Below are 21,701 nucleotides of genomic sequence, written 5' to 3'. Positions count from 1 at the left end.
GAACTGCAGACCAAAGCTGGCCACTCAGGTTATTCAGTTCAATTCAATTCAATTTTATTTATATAGCGTCTATTACAACAGATGTTGTCTCTAGACGCTTTCCAGAGACCCAGAACATGAACATAAACCCCCGAACAATTATTACATAAACAATGGCAGGTAAAAACTCCACTGGGAGAAAAACCTTAAGCCAAACAGTGGCAAGAAAAACTCCCCTTTAGGAGGAAGAAACCTGGACCAGGACCTGGATCATAAGGGGGGACCCTCCTGCCGAGGGCCAGACTGGGGGGTCGGGGACGTCAGCAGCACAGCAGGCAGGTGGAAGCAGCAGCGGGATCACCGGGGGGCGCAGGCAGGTGGAAGCAGCAGCGGGGTGGGTGGGGGAGGGGTTTCCGGGACCGCAGGCCAGCACGCAGCTCCCGAAGCTCTGGCCTGCAAACAAACAAGTTATGTTGTGTTGATCTTCTTCTCTGTTAATTAACGTTGGCTTTTTCTTTTCTCATCCTCTTCATATCACTCCCAAGCTTGTTGTGGTAAGTTTGGACTCACTGATTTGAATATTCTTTACACTCTGTCGACCCCAGGGATGTTTTGGTTTGATATCTTTGTCATTTCTGTCTTCAGAGTGCAAGTGTGCGCCCGTGGACCTGGCCTTCATCGTGGACAGCTCGGAGAGCATCGGCGCCTCCAACTTCGCTCTAGCTAAAGACTTCATCATCATGGTCGTGGACAGACTGATCAAAGACCACCAGGTCAAGGTAAGGTGTGTGTGGACGCTGTCGTCCCGGCCTCTGCGGGGTGACAGCAGCCTGACCTTTGTGGCCTGGCGTATGTGCAGAAGATTTCAGCAGAGCTGTTTTTCAGAGGCGTTGCAGAATGCTTGCCTTGTGATCCGTCCTCAAAATAGAAAGACTGAGTGAGATATATTGTCTTGTGTTCTGGAGCACGCTTTTATGTCCCTCCAGTGACTCCAGCCTTCCAGTGTGGATGTAATTAGCCGGGATGGGTGGGACGCAGAAATGTTGACAGATGAAAACACATGCAGACATGACACACACACACACACACACACACACACACACACACACACACACACACACACACACACACACACACACACACACACACACACACACACACACACACACACACAAAGACCAAAACACACTCTTACCGTGCCGTGTTTTTCTCCCTAGTTTGCAGTGGACCAGTCCTCCGTGAGTGTGGTCCAGTACAGCGGATCCAAAGCACAAGAAGTTATCAAACTATTAACCAGCCCTACCGAGTTTAAGCAGTGAGTACACACACACACACACACACACACACACACACACACACACACACACACACACACACACACACACACACACACACACACACACACACACGCACACACGCACACAAGAGTGTTGGCTGCCTGCTTTAAGGTTTCATTCATGAGTTTTTCTTTAACTTTGTGGTCCATGATTCAGTGATTGCTAACTATCATTACAACAGGAGGAGACGTGCACTTAGCAATCAGCAAACTCTGGGGTGAATCCTCTTCTGCTGCATGGATTCCATTGAGATAAAAGTTGCTGCACAGTATGTCCTCCACTGTTCCAACAAGCTTTATATTTACCATATTTATCCTTTTGGTTTCTAAATAAACATAAATATATAACTAAATGCTAGTGCTGTCAGGCAATGAAAAAATTTATTCTAATTAATTACAGTATTTATAATGAATTAATCTGATTAATCGCATTTTAATCTCATACCTGCTAAAGGTCCCCAAATAAAGAATCTGAATTGTAGGACATTACAAAATTGCAGTGCATGACTAATCAATGTAATACACTAAGAAGAGAAGATTTGAAATCCACATTTTTATTGGTGAAGTGTGTTTCATAAATGAAATTCAAAGTAAAAAGCTCAAGCACATCAGCAAACCAATTAGGCCAGGTGCATTATTCAAAAATGCAATACAAATACAGTTAAATAAATAAAATTCAGAAATAAAATAAGGCCGAGTCTCAAATAGGCACAATGGGCCAAATTTCAAATGCTTGCGCATTTTGTTACTCATAATTAATTGTGTTAATTCTACTATCTATGTGCAATACTCCCATCCTTTCAAGGGCAATATTATTCTTCAATTCATTTAAGTGCAATATCCCCCCACCCATCCATGTACATTTTTTATCCTCCCATTCACTCTTGTTTATAGTGTGTGTACATATACATTTATGCTTCCTTGCTTACATAGTCTTTGCATGTGTGCACTTTGGGGAGCTGCTGCCTAATTCCACTGTACATGTACATTGATAATAAAGGCTTTCTATTCTATTTCTATTCTATTCTATTCTATTCTAATTTGCATAACGCATTAATTAGCAATGTAATTAATTAATCTAATTTACGCGCTAAACTGACAGCCCTACTAAATACACTTACAATGGTGTGCAACAGAATGACTGTTGTTGGTTTTGCAGTAAAAACAGTTCTGCAGCCATGTTGGTTGTTCGGGCCCAATCCCAATTCTCCTTCACTCGCCCTTCTTTTCTTCACTCGCCCTTCTTTTCTTCACTCGCCCTTCTTTTCTTCCCTACCCCCTAAAAAAGAAGGGGGAGATTTTAGGGCACTTGAGATCTAGGGCACTTGGCCCAGGTCCCTGTCCCATTTCTCCTACTCCTAGTAGAACTAGTTCAAAATGAAAATGGTGAACTATAAACGTAAACTGTTCACTTTTAAACTATGTGAACTGAACATTGAACTAGTTCATGAGAAGTAGGAACTTGCACAACACTGGGAACCAGACGCGTGTGTGAATTATTATGGCTGGTCAGACTCGATTAAAGTATGAGATGAAAATAATGGCATGGCACTTCTGTTTGTTATTGGATTATCAATGACGCAAAAGCACCAGAAGCCACGGTTGGTTCCTTTCAACATAATCGAATCTAAACAGAAATAGAACTACAGACAATAAAATGAAATCTGGTAAAATAAAAAGTTGGCTAATGAAAAGTTTTTTTTTCTTTTTTAATTTCCAGAACAGAGTTAAAATAGCAAGAAGAGTCAAAATATTACTAATAAAGTGAAGCTTTTACAATTGGCGTCACATATAGTGAAAATGTTAACAATAAACTTGACACTTTACAGCTGAACTCAGTTTTGCGAGTGTGTTGAACTACCGGCGTTACAACAGATGTTGCAGACAGAAATGCCTTCAACGAAGTGGTGGAGGTCGTTCTCTGAGAAGCAGCTGCAGGAACAAGGAAAGTGTGTCTCTTCTAGACACAATTACAGGGCGGCAGTAGGGGGTGGTTACTGAGGAGGGAGTGTTATTACCTGTTATTACCTGTCATCTGAGAGAGGACTCCTTCACTAGCTCTAATAACTTTGTTTTTCAATTTTAGAACTTAATCTTCAAAATTTTAGATAAATAAACCTGCTCTTCCGTTTGTCAATCTACTGCTTCGTGTGCACGTACGGGCAATGTGCACGTGCACGGGCTGCCTACCCAATAGAGGGTCTGCATTGACATCACTTTCCCTCTGGACCACACCCCCAAAACAGCTGCAACTAGTGGAGAAGACCGGATAACAGCTGATTATCAGCTTAAATTAAAGGCTGTTGGACTTGACAGTGACCCGTACAGTTACCCCAAGAACCAGTGGTCCATGGACATTAATATTTGGTACAGTTACCAAGAACCAGTGGTCCATGTACATTCATATTTGGTACAGTTACCCCAAGAACCAGTGGTCCATGGACATTAATATTTGGTACAGTTACCAAGAACCAGTGGTCCATGGACATTAATATTTGGTACAGTTACCAAGAACCAGTGCTCCATGGACATTAATATTTGGTACAGTTACCAAGAACCAGTGGTCCATGTACATTTATATTTGGTACAGTTACCAAGAACCAGTGGTCCATGGACATTAATATTGGGTACAGTTACCAAGAACCAGTGGTCCATGGACATTAATATTTGGTACAGTTACCCCAAGAACCAGTGGTCCATGGACATTAATATTGGGTACAGTTACCCCAAGAACCAGTGGTCCATGGACATTAATATTTGGTACAGTTACCAAGAACCAGTGGTCCATGGACATTAATATTTGGTACAGTTACCAAGAACCAGTGGTCCATGGACATTAATATTTGGTACAGTTACCAAGAACCAGTGGTCCATGGACATTAATATTTGGTACAGTTACCCCAAGAACCAGTGGTCCATGGACATTAATATTTGGTACAGTTACCAAGAACCAGTGGTCCATGTACATTCATATTTGGTACAGTTACCAAGAACCAGTGGTCCATGGACATTAATATTTGGTACAGTTACCCCAAGAACCAGTGGTCCATGGACATTAATATTTGGTACAGTTACCAAGAACCAGTGGTCCATGGCCATTAATATTTGGTACAGTTACCCCAAGAACCAGTGGTCCATGGACATTAATATTTGGTACAGTTACCAAGAACCAGTGGTCCATGGACATTAATATTTGGTACAGTTACCAAGAACCAGTGGTCCATGGACATTAATATTTGGTACAGTTACCAAGAACCAGTGGTCCATGGACATTAATATTTGGCCACGAATCCAGTTTCCTGATATTTATATGTACTTAATTTCTACGCCGGGGAAATACACGAAGCAAAGCTTGAAGGCTTACAAAAGTCTTGACGCTTGGTCCGACTTCAAGGCAGGATTTGTTGTAGAAATTAAAGTGATGAGGACACCGAACTTTATGATTTGACCGTTTAACGTTAGCTACCCAAAAATCCAACATTACCTGATACAAAATGGGAACCACAAACGTCATGCACATTCCCTCTATACCTGTGCGACATGCAGCCAGAGGTGACGTAACATCGTCCCAGCATGCCCCAAACCAAAGCAGGACATATATGTTAACGGCTCAAAGATGGAGTCAGAACACTGGCAGCTTGATTGCGTGAGATCCTCCCTATGTCTCTTCAACAAGAAGCTGTTTTCCCAACCCAGCTGTGGTTTGACTGCAGGGCCGTGAGGGACATGAAGTGGCTGGCCGAGGCCACGTACACGGGGGAGGCCCTGGACTTCGCTCTCACCGCCACCATCAATGACATGCGCAAGGAGAACAAGGTGGTTCTGGTTCTGACCGACGGGCGCTCCGACATCAGCAGGGACCGGGTTCCGCTGGATGTTCTCTGTGGGAAAGGCCTGCAGGTAAGAGCTGCCCATGGAACCTGACGGAAGCCTCCGTGACTATGTTTACTGTACATGCAGTCAAAATTCTGGTTATTGCTAATATTCCGGTTACTGAAACATTGGGAATATTCCGTTTACATGGTAATTAATCATTGGGGATATCTGGATCAAACCAGCGACGCACGGAGAACGTGATGACGCAATTACCGTCATTTCCGCTTCTTCTTCCTGTATCCAAATTCAAAACAAATGCTGCTTCGCGCAACTTTTCTCTCACCTTCTTGTAAATCTTCTATCCCGGTACTTTCTACCATCTACAAATGCAGAAATGTTCATATCCTTCATTACATTTATGAAGTGATTAGTCTCCTCCTGGTCTTGGTTTCTCCGTGTTTATAAGAACTTCCTGGACTCAAAAGACCAGGATTCCTTGTGAACAGAGCATGTGCAGAAAACAAATTCCTGTTCCGTTTGATGGGGATATTCCGTTTGGTGTTTACATGACCAAATATTCAGGTTTTAAAAGGAGTAACCCAGGGCTCATATTGGGGTTTTTAAAAACCTGAATATGAGCAAATTCGGGTTATTCAAAGGGGTTATTGGTGTTTACATGTCCGTGCAAATTCAGGTTATTGCCAATATTTGGGTTTTAAAAGGGTTATTGATGCATGGAAACGCAGTCCGTGTCACACCCCGGCTCAGGCAGAGACGTCTCCTGTCCCCTCCAGGTGGGCGGTTTGGGGGTGAAGGATTATTCGGGTCGCCCCCCCAACCCGGAGCAGCTGGATAACGTGGCGTGTAAGAATGACCCCAAACCAGGATTTTCCATTGTACTGGAGAACTTTGCTGAGCTGCTGGATGACAATTTCCTGCAGAATCTCACGGGCAGGATCTGTGAAGGTGCGGCTTCACAAACACACACTTTTAATGCACGCTTGTTTCATTTGGTGAAAATGTTCCTGAGTCCAGTTAATTCAACCTGCTCTCTGTTGTTGTCTCCTGCAGAGAAGAAGTGCCCCGACTACAAATGTCCAAGTACGTATTTTATTCTTTTCCAGTATTTTACTGCCCTCGCTCTCTCTAGCCCAGGGATCGGCAACCCAAAATGTTTTAGAGCCATATTGGACCAAAAACCCCCCAAAAAATATGTCTGGAGCCGCAAAAAATTAAAAGTCTTGTATCAGCCTTAGAATGAAGGAACACATGCTGCATGTTTCTATATTAGTTAGAACTGGGAATTCAAATGATTCGCTCCAAGAAACGTTGAATCAGGGCCATGCAGGAGAAAAAATGTTTGAGAGGGGAAGATTTTTTTTTATTTTGCACTTCGAGAAAAAAGTCGAAATGATGAGAAAAAAGTTGAAATGTCGAGAAAAAAGTAAAAATATCGAGAGAAATGTCGAAATTAATGTTTTTTCTCAACATTTCGACTTTTCTCAAAATTGTATTTCAACATTAATCTCGAAATTTCAACTTTTTTCTCGACATTTCTACTTTTTTCTCGAAGTGCACAATAAAAAAAAAAATCTTCCCCTCTGAAATATTTTTTCTCCTGCATGGCCCTGATACTCTTCCGTACAAATCTTCGTTAAGGGAAATATTTATTCTACACATTTTTACAGCATTGGAAAACATTCAGAATGTTTGTGTCATGTTTGTCCCCCTACAGAAACCATGTTAAAACAAAAAATATATTTCCCTCCCCCATCTATTTCCATTTTCAAACATTTTTGAAAAAGCTCCAGGAGCCACTAGGGCGGCGCTAAAGAACTCTAGAGCCGCGGGTTGCCGAGCCCTGGTCTAGCCCCCTGGAAACAGCGGCTCAGCGGTGTTTGTTTGTGTTGCAGTCTCTTTCTCAGGAAGTACCGATATCTTGGTGATGATGGACAGCTCAGCCAGCGTGGGCCAGAAGAACTTTGAGACCAGCAAGAGCTTTGTGAAGCGCTTGGCCGAGCGCTTCCTGGCCGCCGAGAGGCAGAACAACGCCAAGGTGAGGGTGGCCGTGGGCCAGTACAGCCGGACGGCCAAGGCGGAGCAGGGACTCGGCCCGGGGGCCGACAACGTCACCGTGGTGCTGTCTCGCATCGACGAGGCCGCCTTCCAGAACGACGGCACCAACGTCCTGGAGGCCATGACCTTCGCCAGTAGGATTTTACAAGGCCGTGGGGACGGATCGGGGGGCAGGAAGAAGCTGGTGCTGTTCTCCGACGGCCGGTCTCAGGGCATCACCGAGGCCGTCCTGCAGAAGCGCGTCAGTGACCTAGCGGCTTCTGGTGTCGAGCTCTTCGTCCTCTCCGCCGGCAACCAGGTGAACGAGGCCAACCTGCGGCTGCTGGTGAGCCGGGGCCAGCAGGACGACGTGGCCTACGGCCAGCGCCACCTGTTCCGAGTCCCGGACTACCCCTCTCTCCTCCGCGGCGTCTTCTACCAAACAGTTACCCGTAGGGTGTCCATGAACGCAGGGCCTTGAACCACCACGCCAACATGTTTAGAGATTTTTTAGCCCCAGTATGAATATTCAGTTTCACTTAACAATACACTGCGTTCAAATTACATTTTAAAAAAGATTTTGAAAGATGTCACAAAACGACAAATGATTGTGGAGCAGAGAAACGACCCTTTTACTTCAAGTTTATCCACCAAAGCAGACCGTCTCCACTTGTGATTCTGCTGATCAAAAAGCATCTGGTTGTAAAGAACATGTGGCAGGAGACATTTCTGCTCTGGAGATGAAATTCCGGGTAAAAGATGAGCCCTCCGGTCCTGGACAGACTTCTGTAAGATCCACATTAAAGCGACTTCTAGCTTTCCTTTTGGCTGATTTCTACTCAGGTACCCTGCTTCTCTGCATCATTCCCTGCTCCCATTCACATCTCCCAGCAGGCTACTCTCTGGTCTCTCCAGGACCGATGCTCTTCACGTTTGAAAGATTTAATTTTTGGGTCTAATGTGGGCTCAGTTACAGTTCCTACCACTCCTTTAAGTGGTGTCAGATGTAATATGTGACAGTAATCGGAGACTAGAGAACAACCGCAGCTGTGAACCAAAACCATGCCCATTCACTTCTCCTGCCTAGCCTAGCTTGCCTAGCTAGCCTAGCCTAGCTCCTAGCTCCTAGCTCCTAGCTCCGTCCTCACCAAAGTTTATTGTAAAAGTTTATTGGACAGGTGATGTCATTCCTGACTTGACGACAACACAACAGGGAACAACAGGGAACCCAGGACGGAGACTAATGAAACCCATCAGTACCTAAGGCTAGTGAGGACAGCTGTGTGTGTGTGTGTGTGTGTGTGTGTGTGTGTGTGTGTGTGTGTGTGTGTGTGTGTGTGTGTGTGTGTGTGTGTGTGTGTGTGTGTGTGTGTGTGTGTGTGTGTGTGTGTGTGTGTGTGTTTGTGCCCATTATGCAAATACATGTGGCTGAATTGATTCCTCCCAAACTGTCCTGGGGTCAAACGTTGAATAACAGAATGACAGAAACCTGCTCTTTATTATATGTGCAACGAATAAACGTCATATAAACGCAGAAGCACTCACGTACACACACACACACACACACACACACACACATAGCTTTGTAACTCATCAGTGAGGCAGGGAAACATCTGTCTCGGTTGAAAGTTAGAAGGGAAATTCTAAGGAACTCGTAATAAGAGTAGCTTACAAAGCTGTTCTTATTACTGTTTGGTGCTGACTTGCATGGGTTGTGCAGTTGCCTAATCCTAACCGTAATCATTCCTGGTTCATACCTGACCCTATTCATGTCCAAACACACCCCTACCAGAACCAATGACACTCTGCCTCATTAGGACCAGACTTTGCTTCTAAGTCCCAACTAGGTCAGTGATTATGCCAAAATAAGTCCTAATGAGGTCACAAAAACAAGAACACACTTTTCCAGATCTGCCCAATTTCACAACTTTAGGTTCCACATAGTTTGTTGTCACCAGTGGCTCGGAGAGCGGCTGCATGGTCGTTCTTGTATGTGGTGCTATTTGTCTCAGTGTATCAGCCTCTGTCCATGTTCTTTAAGAAGATATTTGTAGCTGGGGATCCACGGCCTCAGAAGTGTTTTAAGAGCTCCTTCAATAAAGGTTGCTACACCAACATGTGTCTGCTCTCTTTTGCTCACCATACTTGGATTTCTAAATAAATATTCACACTGTTTTAAAGAGGGAATACTGTACATGCACCTCTTGAGGTTATTTCTTGGATGGAACCAGAACAACTGTGTGACATTAGCGCAATAGCAACATGGCGTTTTGCCACGGTAGGCTTGTTTATGTTTTATTTAGAATTTTTAGAATTTATTAAAGGATAGCCCCTTGAGATGTAACATCTCATTTTCAAGGGGGTCCCATAAAATATACAAGATTACAATATATCACATTACAGTCTAGACATACATGACATAAAACACACACAGACATCTTGCTCACCCACATAAGTCTAGTTACAAAGTAGACTAATTGAACAATGAGATAAATATAACATAAGGGAGAGAAAAGAAAAAAATTAATAAATAAATAGAAAAAAGGACAAAAAATACATAAATAAATTAAAAACAATTCATTTTATTATGAGAATATAATGCCAACTTAAAACAATGAGAAGAGGTAATAGAACGCAAAAAGAGAGGAAGATTATTCCAATCTGATGGAGCTTTAAAATAAAATGATATTTTACCAACCTTTTGAAATTCTAGGAACAAAGAAAAAAGGAAAATGCATATGTCTGAGTGAGTATGGAGAGTTATATAGAATCATGAGTTCTTTTAAATATGGAGGAAAAACAGTGAAAATAAACACATTTAAAAAGGAAGTGAAGCCAGTGAAACTGCCGTCTAGATTTGGGTTGAAACCAGTTCAATGAATCAAACATAAAACAATAATGTTCTGAAAGGACAACGTAACACAAATCTACATAATGAATTAAATAATACAGTCAGAGGTTTAAGATGGGGATCTGGAGTATTTTGATAAACAATATCTGCATAATCAACCAGTGGTAGTCTGAGTTGAGAAATGAACCTTTTTCTGACACTCTGTTTTAAAGAGGGAATACTGTACACGCACCTCTTGAGGTTATTTCTTGGCTGGAACCAGAACAACTGTGTGACATTAGCGCAATAGCAACATGGCGTTTTGCCACGGTAGCCTTGTTTATGTTTTATGATCTCTTCACTTCTCATCTAGCACCAAAACCCAAATAATATGTTTCAAATTTGCGGGTTGATGACTGCAGTGACTGTTGTGCAAATTATAGAAGAATGCCAAGACCAAGATTTGTTAAAGGGGAGTAATAAATTAAACCAAAACAGAACTTTACTGAATTGCTTCACTTTGTAGAAACAGTAATTATGTCTATGCAACTTAAGGCAGCACATTTAACGCAAAACATGACCAAGTATTTTATTACAACTGTAGGTCATACAGTTTATTCATTTAACTGTAGTTCTGTTTCTTAACCAGGATTTTGAGTAAAAGTGGTTCTAGTAGTAAAGTTTATTTCCATAGCACCGTTCACAGACAGGGGAATGTGCCAAGGTGCTTCACAAAAGAATAAGCACAATACAATAAATGTAAATTACAATAAAAAGGAGAAGATACAATGAAACCTCTTGGAGTGAAAATGTACATAAAATCAACATGATGGTCATAAAACAGCCCTCTCACTACTGATGTTTCAAAGCCTGGAGAAACAGGTGGGTTTAAGTTTCCCCTTAAAAGCGTCAAAGGAGTGCAGCAGACGTGGAGACAGCGGGACATCATTCCTGAGCTCCGATGTGAGCCCTTCTATTACAACAATAGCAGCCGTTGGACTTGCTGCAGGACGAGATGTTCCTCTTTGTTTAGACAAGAAAATAAACAGTTGCAGAAGTCTAAACGAGAGACAAATGTGTGAATGATTAACTCAAGGCACAAGGCAGCTCATAAAGGAGTTTGATTTCTGGATCTCAGAGGCTTTAAAAGAGCAGTACAGCTGGAAGTCGTCTGCAAATAGGTGGTACAAAACCTCAACAAGCTCCTGGGTTTTCTTTCCCAAGGGGAGAACATACAACTAAACAAAATCGGGCCCAAAACAGAACCCTGAGGTACTCCGCACGGCAAATCAGTCAGACAAGATCCTGTTTGCTGAAATACTAAAACTCCTAGCTGACAAATAGGAAGATCCAATTCAATCCACTTTATTTATATAGCACATTTTAAAAAACAACAAGGTTACCAAAGTGCTGCACAATGAGTAAAGCAAGACAATAAAATAGAAAAAACTAAAAACAGAGTAAAATAGATAAGAGCACATAAAAGCACGGAATAAAAACACACCAGACAGACAACAACCAGTGATTCAGAAACATAAAAGACAGGACAGAGACCACACAACTCTCACGCTGGATTAAAAGCCAAAGAATAAAAATACGTTTTAAGACGAGATTTAAAAATTTCTAGTGTGGGGGCCATTTTGATGTGCGGAGGTAGCTTGTTCCAGAGTTTAGGGGCTATTGCTGAAAAAGCTCCTGGTTTTTTTCCTGGTTTTGCGACTGAGCAGAGAAACCTCAAAGACCTCGAGGGAGTTAAACATGTAGGAGGTCTGAGATATATTTTGGTGCCAACCCATTTAATGACTTAAAAACAAACAATAGTATTTTAAAATTAATTCTAAAAGAGACAGGGAGCCAGTGAAGGGAGGCCAGAATGGGGGTGATGTGATCATGCTTGCGGGTTCTTGTTAAAAGATGAGCAGCCACGTTTTGGACTAACTGTAAGCGTGCAAGGGAGGTCTGGTTGACGCCAGTATAGAGGGCATTACAGTAGTCCAAACGGGTTGAGATAAAAGCATGAATCACTCGTTCAAAATCATTAAAAGATAAAACAGATTTAATTTTAGATAAAAGCCTCAGATGATAAAAACTGGATTTTACTACAGAATTTATTTGCTTGTCCAGTTTAAGATCACTGTCCATTTTGACGCCGAGGTTGGTGACTGTAGTTTTCAAGTAAATTTGTAGGGAACCCAGATCAATGGGAGGGCCATCATAGGCCCGATTGGGTCCAAACACCATGACCTGTTTTACCTTCATTTAAATTAAAAAAGTTTAATGCCATCCAGGCCTTAATGTCCTTTAGGCACTCTAGCAGAGGCATCAGGGAGCTGTTGTCATTTATTTTGAGGGGCAGGTAGATTTGAGAGTCATCTGCATAGAAATGGTAAGAGATGCCGTGCTTTTTAAAAATCATTCCAAGGGGGAGAAGGTATAGAGAAAAGAGGATGGGTCCGAGAATTGAACCCTGGGGAACTCCACAAGATAAAGGGACAGAAGACGATTGGGAGTCACCAAGTCTGACTGAGAAGCATCTCTCGGACAGATATGACCTGAACCATTCCAAGGCAGTGTCTCTGATACCAACACAATGCTCAACTCAGATGTAAGTTGCTTTGGAGAAAAGTGTCTGTGACATGGCAGTAGTAGTAGGTCCTGCCATTCCAACCAAATTGCGCAGTTTTGTTAACAGGATTTCATAATTGACTGTCAACTCGACTTGTGGTGTTGTTGTGTCAGGGAGTTTTCCTCGTATTTTCCTTTTGAAGAGTAGCTCTGCCGGGCTTTTTCCAGTCGTGGAGTGGCCAGTAGATCGGTAAATTGTGACATACTTCTGGAGTTCTCTCCTTTTCATTCGTCAATCATTTTTGTCTCTCCATTTGACCTCAGGGGAACAGCAATGTTTGACACAACAGCAATAAGAACAAATACAAAGGGCAGATGTTTATCTGTTTTAGGAGTAAAACTGTGGAACTCATTAGATAACGACCTTAAACTAGCAAACTCAATAAAAGCATACAAGATATTATTCAAAGCAAGGGTAATGGACATATATAGGAGCACAATAAGCAAACAAAGAAGAATGTACACATGCATGAGATGAAATGATAACTTAAATTGGTTTTGTCGGTTTCCTTAGCATCTTTTCACTTTCTGTTTTCAGAGCTATCATTATTATTATTATCATTATTATTACTATTATTACAGTTATTTAAGCTGCTATTATTATTATTATTATTACTATTATTATTATCATCATCGTCATTATTGTTATTATTATTATTATTATTATTATTATTATTATTATTATTATTATTATTATTATTATGTGTAGACTTACAATACTTAATTTGTTCTTTTTGTATATTCTGTTCTGCTAAAAGGTGGGTAGATAAGCTTTATGCTTCAAGCCCAGACCTTTTCGGTCAAAATAATCACAATGTTGACCAGGGAAAAACCTGTGTTGTCTTGTTTGTTGATTTATATGTTTGCGATTGACCAAAATAAATATTAACTAACTAACTAACCCCTGGCTTGTGCCCACTTGGGTTTAGTTTTCATATTCTGTATTCCGTTGTCCTCACAGTATGTCTGGAACTGTGTAGATATGAAGTGTGGGTTACCATCAGAACTAATGGTGATCAGGAGACCCTGACGACTAAAAATGTTCTCCAAACTGTCTATCAGCTTCTCTGTGGTGGTTGATTTTAAGATCTCATATTCATAATATCTGCTGTAATAATTTACAATTATGCTTCTTCCTCACATCCGGTTACAGACCAGCTATTTTTAGCCCAGCTGACTTTGCGGTAAGTATTTATCCGGGTAAATACATTTCCAACTGTAAACATGCATTCCACACTCACATTCACTCAACAAATAAACCTTCCTGTTTACACCTTACATGCCCCGTAATTTATATTTAATCCCAAACTCATTACGACATTCACCTGTAAAGACAGACATCACACATTTCACCACTGGTTCTACATGAATGACCCTCGCGGCTGCCCCATTATTAACCTTATTAGCCCACCAGGCTGTTGTCTACCTGTATGTGTTGAAGGAGTCTGCTTACAGCAATACTCAAAAAACTCAAAACGTCCTCACGTTGAATGCAAAAACAACTACAGCAACTAAACTCACTAAACACTGACTTGGCCTATTCATCATGTCAAACAATAAAGAATAAACTATTATCTTTTTTTCTTTTTTTACATATGATATGTTTGAGTGGAGGGCATTGCCGGGATGAACGATGACCTGGGAAAGTGGGTGTGGCCATTTTTCCACCAGGGAGTGGTCTTGGTGAAAAGAGAAGAGGATGGGTCCGAGAATTGAACCCTGGGGGACTCCACAAGATAAAGGGACAGAAGACGATTGGGAGTCACCAAGTCTGACTGAGAAGCATCTCTCAGACAGATATGACCTGAACCATTCCAAGGCGGTGTCTCTGATACCAACACATGGACGATGACCTGGGAAAGTGGGTGTGGCCATTTTTCCACCAGGGAGTGGTCTTGGTGAAAAATAAATACTTGCAATGAACTCAGAATATTGAAAAACCCCTAGTTTGACCCCTCGCAAGTTACTTAAGGCCAATTTGCATTTTCAAATTTTCGAAAATCGGTTATTGGTACCCCGACTTTGTGCAGTGGTTTTACGAGGTTTCCCCCAGGAGTTGAATTTCAACTTTTTAGGACATGTTATTAGACACCTTTAGAAACACATTGGTGAAGAGATTTCTTGGTAACGATTTAGTTCCCAGATTTGCCAAATATCTTACCTTACTACAATATGTGACTAGCTTATGTGCTTTACCTCACTCTTGACCACCATGTCATGTCCATACTGAAATATGAAATTACATTATTGACAAATGAAGTAAAATAAAGAAAAATAAATGATTACTCAAATGAACTAAAATATGGGGGGGTTCATATGAGGGCAGCATGGTGGCTTGGTGGTTAGCACTGTTGCCTCACAGCAAGAATGTCCCCAGTACAGTACTGCTGGTCTTACTGCTGCTCAAACTGTTCTTGGCATCTGCCTCTGAAAGTGCTGTTGGATCTCTCCTTTACTGTTTTTGTCTCAGCTTGACCCTGCTCAAAGGGGAGAAAGTCACAGGGAAGCAGTGGATTTCCGTGGAGGACTCTTGTTTGACCTGAGCTGCCCTCTGGCTGTCTTTGTGCTTCCTTTCTGTCACTATGTAGACCAGGGGCCTCATTTAAAATGGAGTGCGTAGAATTCATACTAAAAGTGCACGTACACCCAAAAGCCAAAAATGGCGGGCGCAAAAAAAAATCCGGATCTATAAAACCGCGTGTACGCAGACTTCCACGTAAGGTTCTCTTTATAAATCACAGTCCAGCTGGAAGGTTGCGCACGTGAATCCGCCTGGTATCCCGCCCTCTACACGCCCACTTTCTACCGAAAATGGAATCATTTTGCATATGAATGAGCCTGCTGAGCATGCGCAGTGGCTTCCTGCAACCTGTTTGGCTTCAGAATGAATGAACGTGTCGAGCAACCGTGCCACTGAATTTCACTGAGATCTGAGATCTAGATGTTGTAGATGAGGTGGAGGACAGGAAAACGACATTATTTTGTGGTCACAGTAAAAGTAGAAAAATAAATAGTATAAAATACAGCGAGTGAGTGCAGCACGCCGTTGCTGCACGGAACGCCGTGAGTGCCCCGGCGCAACAAGGGGGGGGCATGTCCCCCCGTCTTTTCAAAATCATGTTTTTGTCCCCCCCACTTTTTATAGTTACTATAACTAACGGTAGGCTCAGCCTTAAATTGCAAATCACACCCTGTGCGAAGGGCCCGGCAGCCCCGCTTCACCCCCCGCTCCCCCTCCTCCTCTCCCGTCTCCCCTCAGAGCTGCTCAGGGCTGATTTAGAGTTCCGCGTTACCAACGCAGAGCCTACGGCGTAGGTGCGCGTCGCCGCGTACCCTACGCCGTAGGCTCTGCGTCGTTTTAACGCGGGACCCTAATTTAGGCACCATACACCCGCACCTAAAGGTTTCACGCGCGTGTAAAACTCATATATATAAAAATATCTGTGTCCCTTTAGGGAAGAAATGAGCCCCTAAACGCTCTAGGGACTCCCCTTTGTTCTGTCTTAAAGCGGTGGGTGAAGAGGAGGTTGCAGCAGCAGCAGCACCAGAGTCCTGACTGACTGAGCTTCACACACACAGAGGGACACGATCAGCGCTATTTTATTATAAGTCTGATATATGTTGTGATGTGTGATGACATTATTAAGAGTATGACATGAATCTGGCTTCATTTCAACACCTCAAACCCAGCGTCGCCAGTTCCCCGTGTCTTAAGTAAATTCTTACGGGAGGGTCCGAGTTGCCGTAAAGATAAGCAGATTTTTCGGTTAGTTTTTTCTTTTTAGATCCGAGGCTTTGCGTAGATGGCAGCTTCCGCAACTTTCAGGCGCTTTTTCTGCGCAAGCAAGCTTTATAGATGAGGCCCCTGGTCCTCCCAGAACGATCTCAACTTCCAAGGGCCTCCTCTCTCAGAGAAGTTACGAATCAGAACTCTGCATCCTGGGTACAACTCTGCTCCATAACTATCCTGATCCTAGCGTGCCAGTGCCCTGTCTCTCTCTCCTTGTGCTGTTTTTGATGCCAAGCGATAAGCCTCTTCCATCCGTTTCCTCCACTTTGTGGTCTACTCGCTGTGTGATGCACCCTGGTCACCTGGCTGGAGACCAAATATGATGTCCACAGGGAGCATTGGGTTCCTGCCAAAGAAGATATAATATGCTGCAGTGGTTTCACTGCGGGTACAATTGTACGCATGTATGACCTTTGCCAAATAACTTTTCCACTCAGCAACGGCATCTTCAGTCAGGTTTTGCAACATGGAGACCAATCGCTGCACCTGACCGTTCCCCTCTAGGCGGTACGGGGTGGAGCAAGAGCCCCGGATACCACAGTATCTTTCCATGTTGGCAAACAGCTTGTTCTGAAATTTGGTGGGAAAGTCCAAATTTTAGTACAAGGTCCCCGAAAACCTTCTCAGCTGCTGTCTTTGCTGATTTGTTGTTGCAGGAATAAGCTTGAGCAACGCATGACCACCAGGATGTACTTATACCCCCCTTTGCAGCTCTCAAGGTGAAGATAGTCAATTGCCACCAGTTCAAAAGGATAACTTGTCACTACTGTATGTTCTTCACATGGTGCCCTTGTTGGCCTTTTTGGTCGTGTGCGTTTGAAGCTACACACCTAAGTGCTCGATGTCTTGCTGCATGTGCGGTCAGTAGAAGCGGCTGCGGACCAAATGCAGGGTCCTCTCCACACCAAGGTGCCCCAACTCCTCATGCAGTTCTGAATAGATCATTGGTTGAAATTTCTTGGGAAGCACTAGTTGAGATCGTGTGGCTGTTTTTCTAAACGGAATACCATCCCCGTTGATGAAGAGTCGATTCCTTTTTCTCATTAGTGCTATCATATCATCTGGCTGTCTTTTTTCTTTTTTTTCCCCCTTGTCTGCACATATATTAATGGTTAATACCATGCTGGTAAGAACCTAAAGCATATATATGTGCATTTTTGATATAAAATACATATGATATATTTTTTTTCACATATATTTATTTTATAAAAAAAAAAAAATATATATATATATATATATATATATATATATATATATATATATATATATATATATATATATATATATATATATATGTATGTAGCAATATGTAGCAAGCTGCAAGCTCCTTGCCACTGGGGCCGACCGACAGGACAGAGGACACAGGGTTTAGTGAAGGAACTCCTTTATTCAATCTCACCGCCACACGTGCACCAGCAGAACCTTCTCCCAGCAGACCTCTTGCTGGTGTGCAGCCACTTCTTATGTAGACAGGCAGGGTGGAGAGGTTGATTGGGCACAGGTGTGCCCAATCGGCTGAGTGGCTGCTCCTCCACCCTGCCACTATATATATATATATATATATATATATATATATATATATATATATATATATATATATATATATATATATACACACTTACATACATACCCAATTTTTTTTTTTTTTCATCTGGTTGTCTTTGACATAGGAGATGGCACACGCAGCACACGCTGTGGCCATGGTAAGTCTCTAAACTGTTCACATATTGCCCATTTCATGGCTAGGAACTCAAGCTTTCCTGAATGGAGATCACCTGTAAAGACAGACATCCAACATTTCAGCACCTCCACTCTTTCAATAGTGTCCATTTTTAGCAGTTGGTTTATTTTTTTGTCCACTGCCTCTCTTAACTGGAATTTCACACGTCTCTGGGACTGTGCCACAGGTGTCACTCTCTCGTCACTGTGCAAACTTAGTGTTTAATTTTCCAAACCCTTGGAACAGCTTTGGATATTGTCTCCGAATTTATGCTTTGATGCCAGTCACAGTGGCTATGTTCGCACCAACACCCAATACACCAAGCTTGACAGCAGTTTCCTTGCTGAGTAATGGCTCTCCATGTCCTTGGATTACAATGAACTCTGCCTCAGTGTTACCTTTTCCATATGCTCATTTGGCACTTGAACACACCTTTTACTATTATAGGCATTTCGGAATGAAGGGGTAAAGGGGTCTACCAGTTGCCTCGGAAGACACATTTTATTCTTTTACAACTCCCATGTGTCTTCATCCACTATGCCACTTGATGCACCCGGGTCTGTCCTGGGTCTCTGTTTTAACACATCTCACTGTCTGTTTGTTATTACCTTTTGACTTGCACATTTTGGCAAAGTGGTCTCTTCCGTTGCACTTTTTTGGCATGCTTGTCCTTTTGCTGGGTATGCAGGATCCTTGGGAAAGTGACCTCTACGTCCCATTTTTTGAGAATCAGACTTTTGAGAAGCATACTTCTCTCATTTCCCAGGTCTTCTTTTCCGATTGAACTTACCCCTTTCTTGTAAACACGGTGTACTGCTTCACCGCCCTCTGCGACGACGTTGTCGCTCACCTTCATGCCAGCCATTTGCATCTCCACTCGTTCTACGATCTCCAGGATGCGGGCAGGCGTCAGGTTGACCTCCTCCAGCAACTTTCTCCTCACATAATCCGATGTGCGTCTGCTCAGCACTGCATCTCTGATTCTGGTTCTCTGTGTCTGCAGCGAAAGCAGTCTTTAGCAGCCTGGCGTAATCTGGTTACAAACTGCTGTACCGTTTCTCCTGGTTTCTGCGTAGTCTGGTAGAATTATAGAGGGAATGTGCATGACGTCACAGATGCGACTTCACAGCGGGTTATGTCCACTGAGTGTCAGAAAGACTGAGTGTCAGAAAGACTGAGTGACAGAAAGACTGAGTGGCAGAAAGACTGAGTGGCAGAAAGACTGAGTGGCAGCGTAACCTTTCAGTTTGAGCAACTTGAAAACATCTAAAATGGGAAAGAGCTGTTGTGCGATCGACTGTACTCATAGATTTAGCAAGAAATCGGAGTTATCGTCCAAAAAATAAGCTTAAGAGAGACAAATGGATCGCTGCAATTCGCAGAAACAACTGGATTCCAGGCACCAAAACGTGGATTTGTGGTTCCCATTTTGTATCAGGTAATGTTGGATTTTTGGGTAGCTAACGTTAAACGGTCAAATCATAAAGTTCGGTGTCCTCATCACTTTAATTTCACCAACAAATCCTGCCTTGAAGTCGGACCAAGCGTCAAGACTTTTGTATGCCTTTGCTTCCTGTATTTCCCCAGCGTAGAAATTAAGTACATATAAATATCAGGAAACTAGATTGGTGGCCAAATATTAATGTCCATGGACCACTGGTTCTTGGTAACTGTACCAAATATTAATGTCCATGGACCACTGGTTCTTGGTAACTGTACCAAATATTAATGTCCATGGACCACTGGTTCTTGGTAAATGTACCAAATATTAATGTCCATGGACCACTGGTTCTTGGTAACTGTACCAAATATTAATGTCCATGGACCACTGGTTCTTGTTAAATGTACCAAATATTAATGTCCATGGACCACTGGTTCTTGGTAACTGTACCAAATATTAATGTCCATGGACCACTGGTTCTTGGTAACTGTACCAAATATTAATGTCCATGGACCACTGGTTCTTGGTAAATGTACCAAATATTAATGTCCATGGACCACTGGTTCTTGGCAACTGTACCAAATATTAATGTCCATGGACCACTGGTTCTTGGGGTAACTGTACCAAATATTAATGTCCATGGACCACTGGTTGAACAATGATTCTACTCAAGTGTTTAACGACCAGCTTTATGGAACAACAATCCTTCAGTATAGCTCCCCTGCCTGTTAGATCTACACATACACCCAATCCCTTCCCTGTTAATGACCTAATCAATATACGACAATAACGTCACTAGATACTTTGACCAGGGAAGTTTCTCTAGAGTGATGCTTGTGGAAACCAGACTGAAAAGGGTCAAAGATGTTGCACTTCTCAAAAAAGGAAGTTCATTGTTCAGAGACCACCTTTTCTAAGACTTCGGACAGGAATGGACGCTTTGATATGGGCCTGAAACTATTTGGATCAGTGGGATCCATACTAGATTTTTTGAGAAGTGGTTCCCCAAAGGCATGTTTAAAAGAGCTGGGGAGAACACCAGAAGACAAAGACTATATCTACCAGCTTGATAACCCATGGGCCAAGGGCTTCCAACACTTTTAAAAAGAGTTTACAGGGAAGAGCATTAGATAGACAAAAAGAGGGCTTCATTCTGGTTACCAAAACTGAGATATCAGCCTGGGTTATCAGATTAAAAGAAAGCCAATTATGGGGTCAACAACAACAACAGGATTACGAGATGAGCGCAGTGGAGGTTTAGCCTTAATATCCTGAATTTTGCTGATAAAATACTTTAAAAATGCATTGCTATAAGCTTTGCAAGACACACGTGTAGAAGGAGCAACATGACACACAATAGAACTAATGGTGTCAAACACAAATTGGGGGTTTATTCTCATTCAAAATGATCGGCTAATGAAAGAGTTCGGCTCTGGCATTTTTAATCATGATGTAACCTTTTTACCTCAAGTTTGGTAGACTTCCACAGACACTCCACGGACAGAGTCGCCTCATGTCCTGAATACAGACAATAATCCATGGACATGGGGCTTTCAGATTCAGATTCAGATTCAGATTACTTTATTAGCTATTTGTGTAAACACATTGGAATTTGTTACGGTGGTAACAGAGTGCGCATTCAATATATTTTCACAGAATAAATAAATAAATTAAAGCTGCAAGCAGCGATGAACGGGCCCTCGCACTCACGGCCACCGCCCCCCATAAGCATATCAGAAATGACACCACCCACGACTCTCAAACCATGTGTCAAACCATTCAAAAGTTATAGCATAAAAAAGGGACAACCAATCAGAAGAAGGGGCGGGGCTAATTCAGGCCAATGAAGGTCATGGACTCCATACAGAATCTGATGACACCACCCACGACTCTCTATGTCAAACCATTCAAAAGTTATAGCAGAAAATCGGGACAACCAATCAGAAGAAGGGGCGGGGCTAATTTTCGCCAATTATGGTCAAGGACTCAATACCGAGTCCGATGACACCACCCACGACTCTTTATGTCAAACCTTTCAAAAGTTATGGCAGAGAAAAGTATTCTAGTGGGCGCTGTTGAGCCGTTAGGCCACGCCCATTAATGCAAACC

The 21,701-nt window shown here is 42.5% G+C and overlaps 1 protein-coding gene across 1 annotated transcript in view; it reads left to right on the top strand.

The window, feature by feature from the left end:
* col6a1 (collagen, type VI, alpha 1) overlaps nucleotides 1–9,301 on the top strand; it is a 48,553-nt gene extending 39,252 nt beyond the window's left edge. Inside the window, exons 29-35 of the mRNA XM_061733023.1 lie at nucleotides 525–533; nucleotides 625–758; nucleotides 1,197–1,294; nucleotides 5,029–5,215; nucleotides 5,926–6,097; nucleotides 6,203–6,232; nucleotides 7,045–9,301. Of these exons, the coding sequence (XP_061589007.1) occupies nucleotides 525–533; nucleotides 625–758; nucleotides 1,197–1,294; nucleotides 5,029–5,215; nucleotides 5,926–6,097; nucleotides 6,203–6,232; nucleotides 7,045–7,667 (1,253 nt within the window). The 3' untranslated portion in view covers nucleotides 7,668–9,301. The remainder of the gene's footprint in view (nucleotides 1–524; nucleotides 534–624; nucleotides 759–1,196; nucleotides 1,295–5,028; nucleotides 5,216–5,925; nucleotides 6,098–6,202; nucleotides 6,233–7,044) is intronic.
* Nucleotides 9,302–21,701: the final 12,400 nt, after the last annotated feature.

Source organism: Cololabis saira, chromosome 10 (assembly GCF_033807715.1).
Source record: "Cololabis saira isolate AMF1-May2022 chromosome 10, fColSai1.1, whole genome shotgun sequence".
Lineage (NCBI taxonomy): Eukaryota > Metazoa > Chordata > Actinopteri > Beloniformes > Belonidae > Cololabis > Cololabis saira.
The sequence above is the reverse complement of the archived record's forward strand: the minus strand, read 5'-3'. Positions and strand labels throughout refer to the sequence as shown.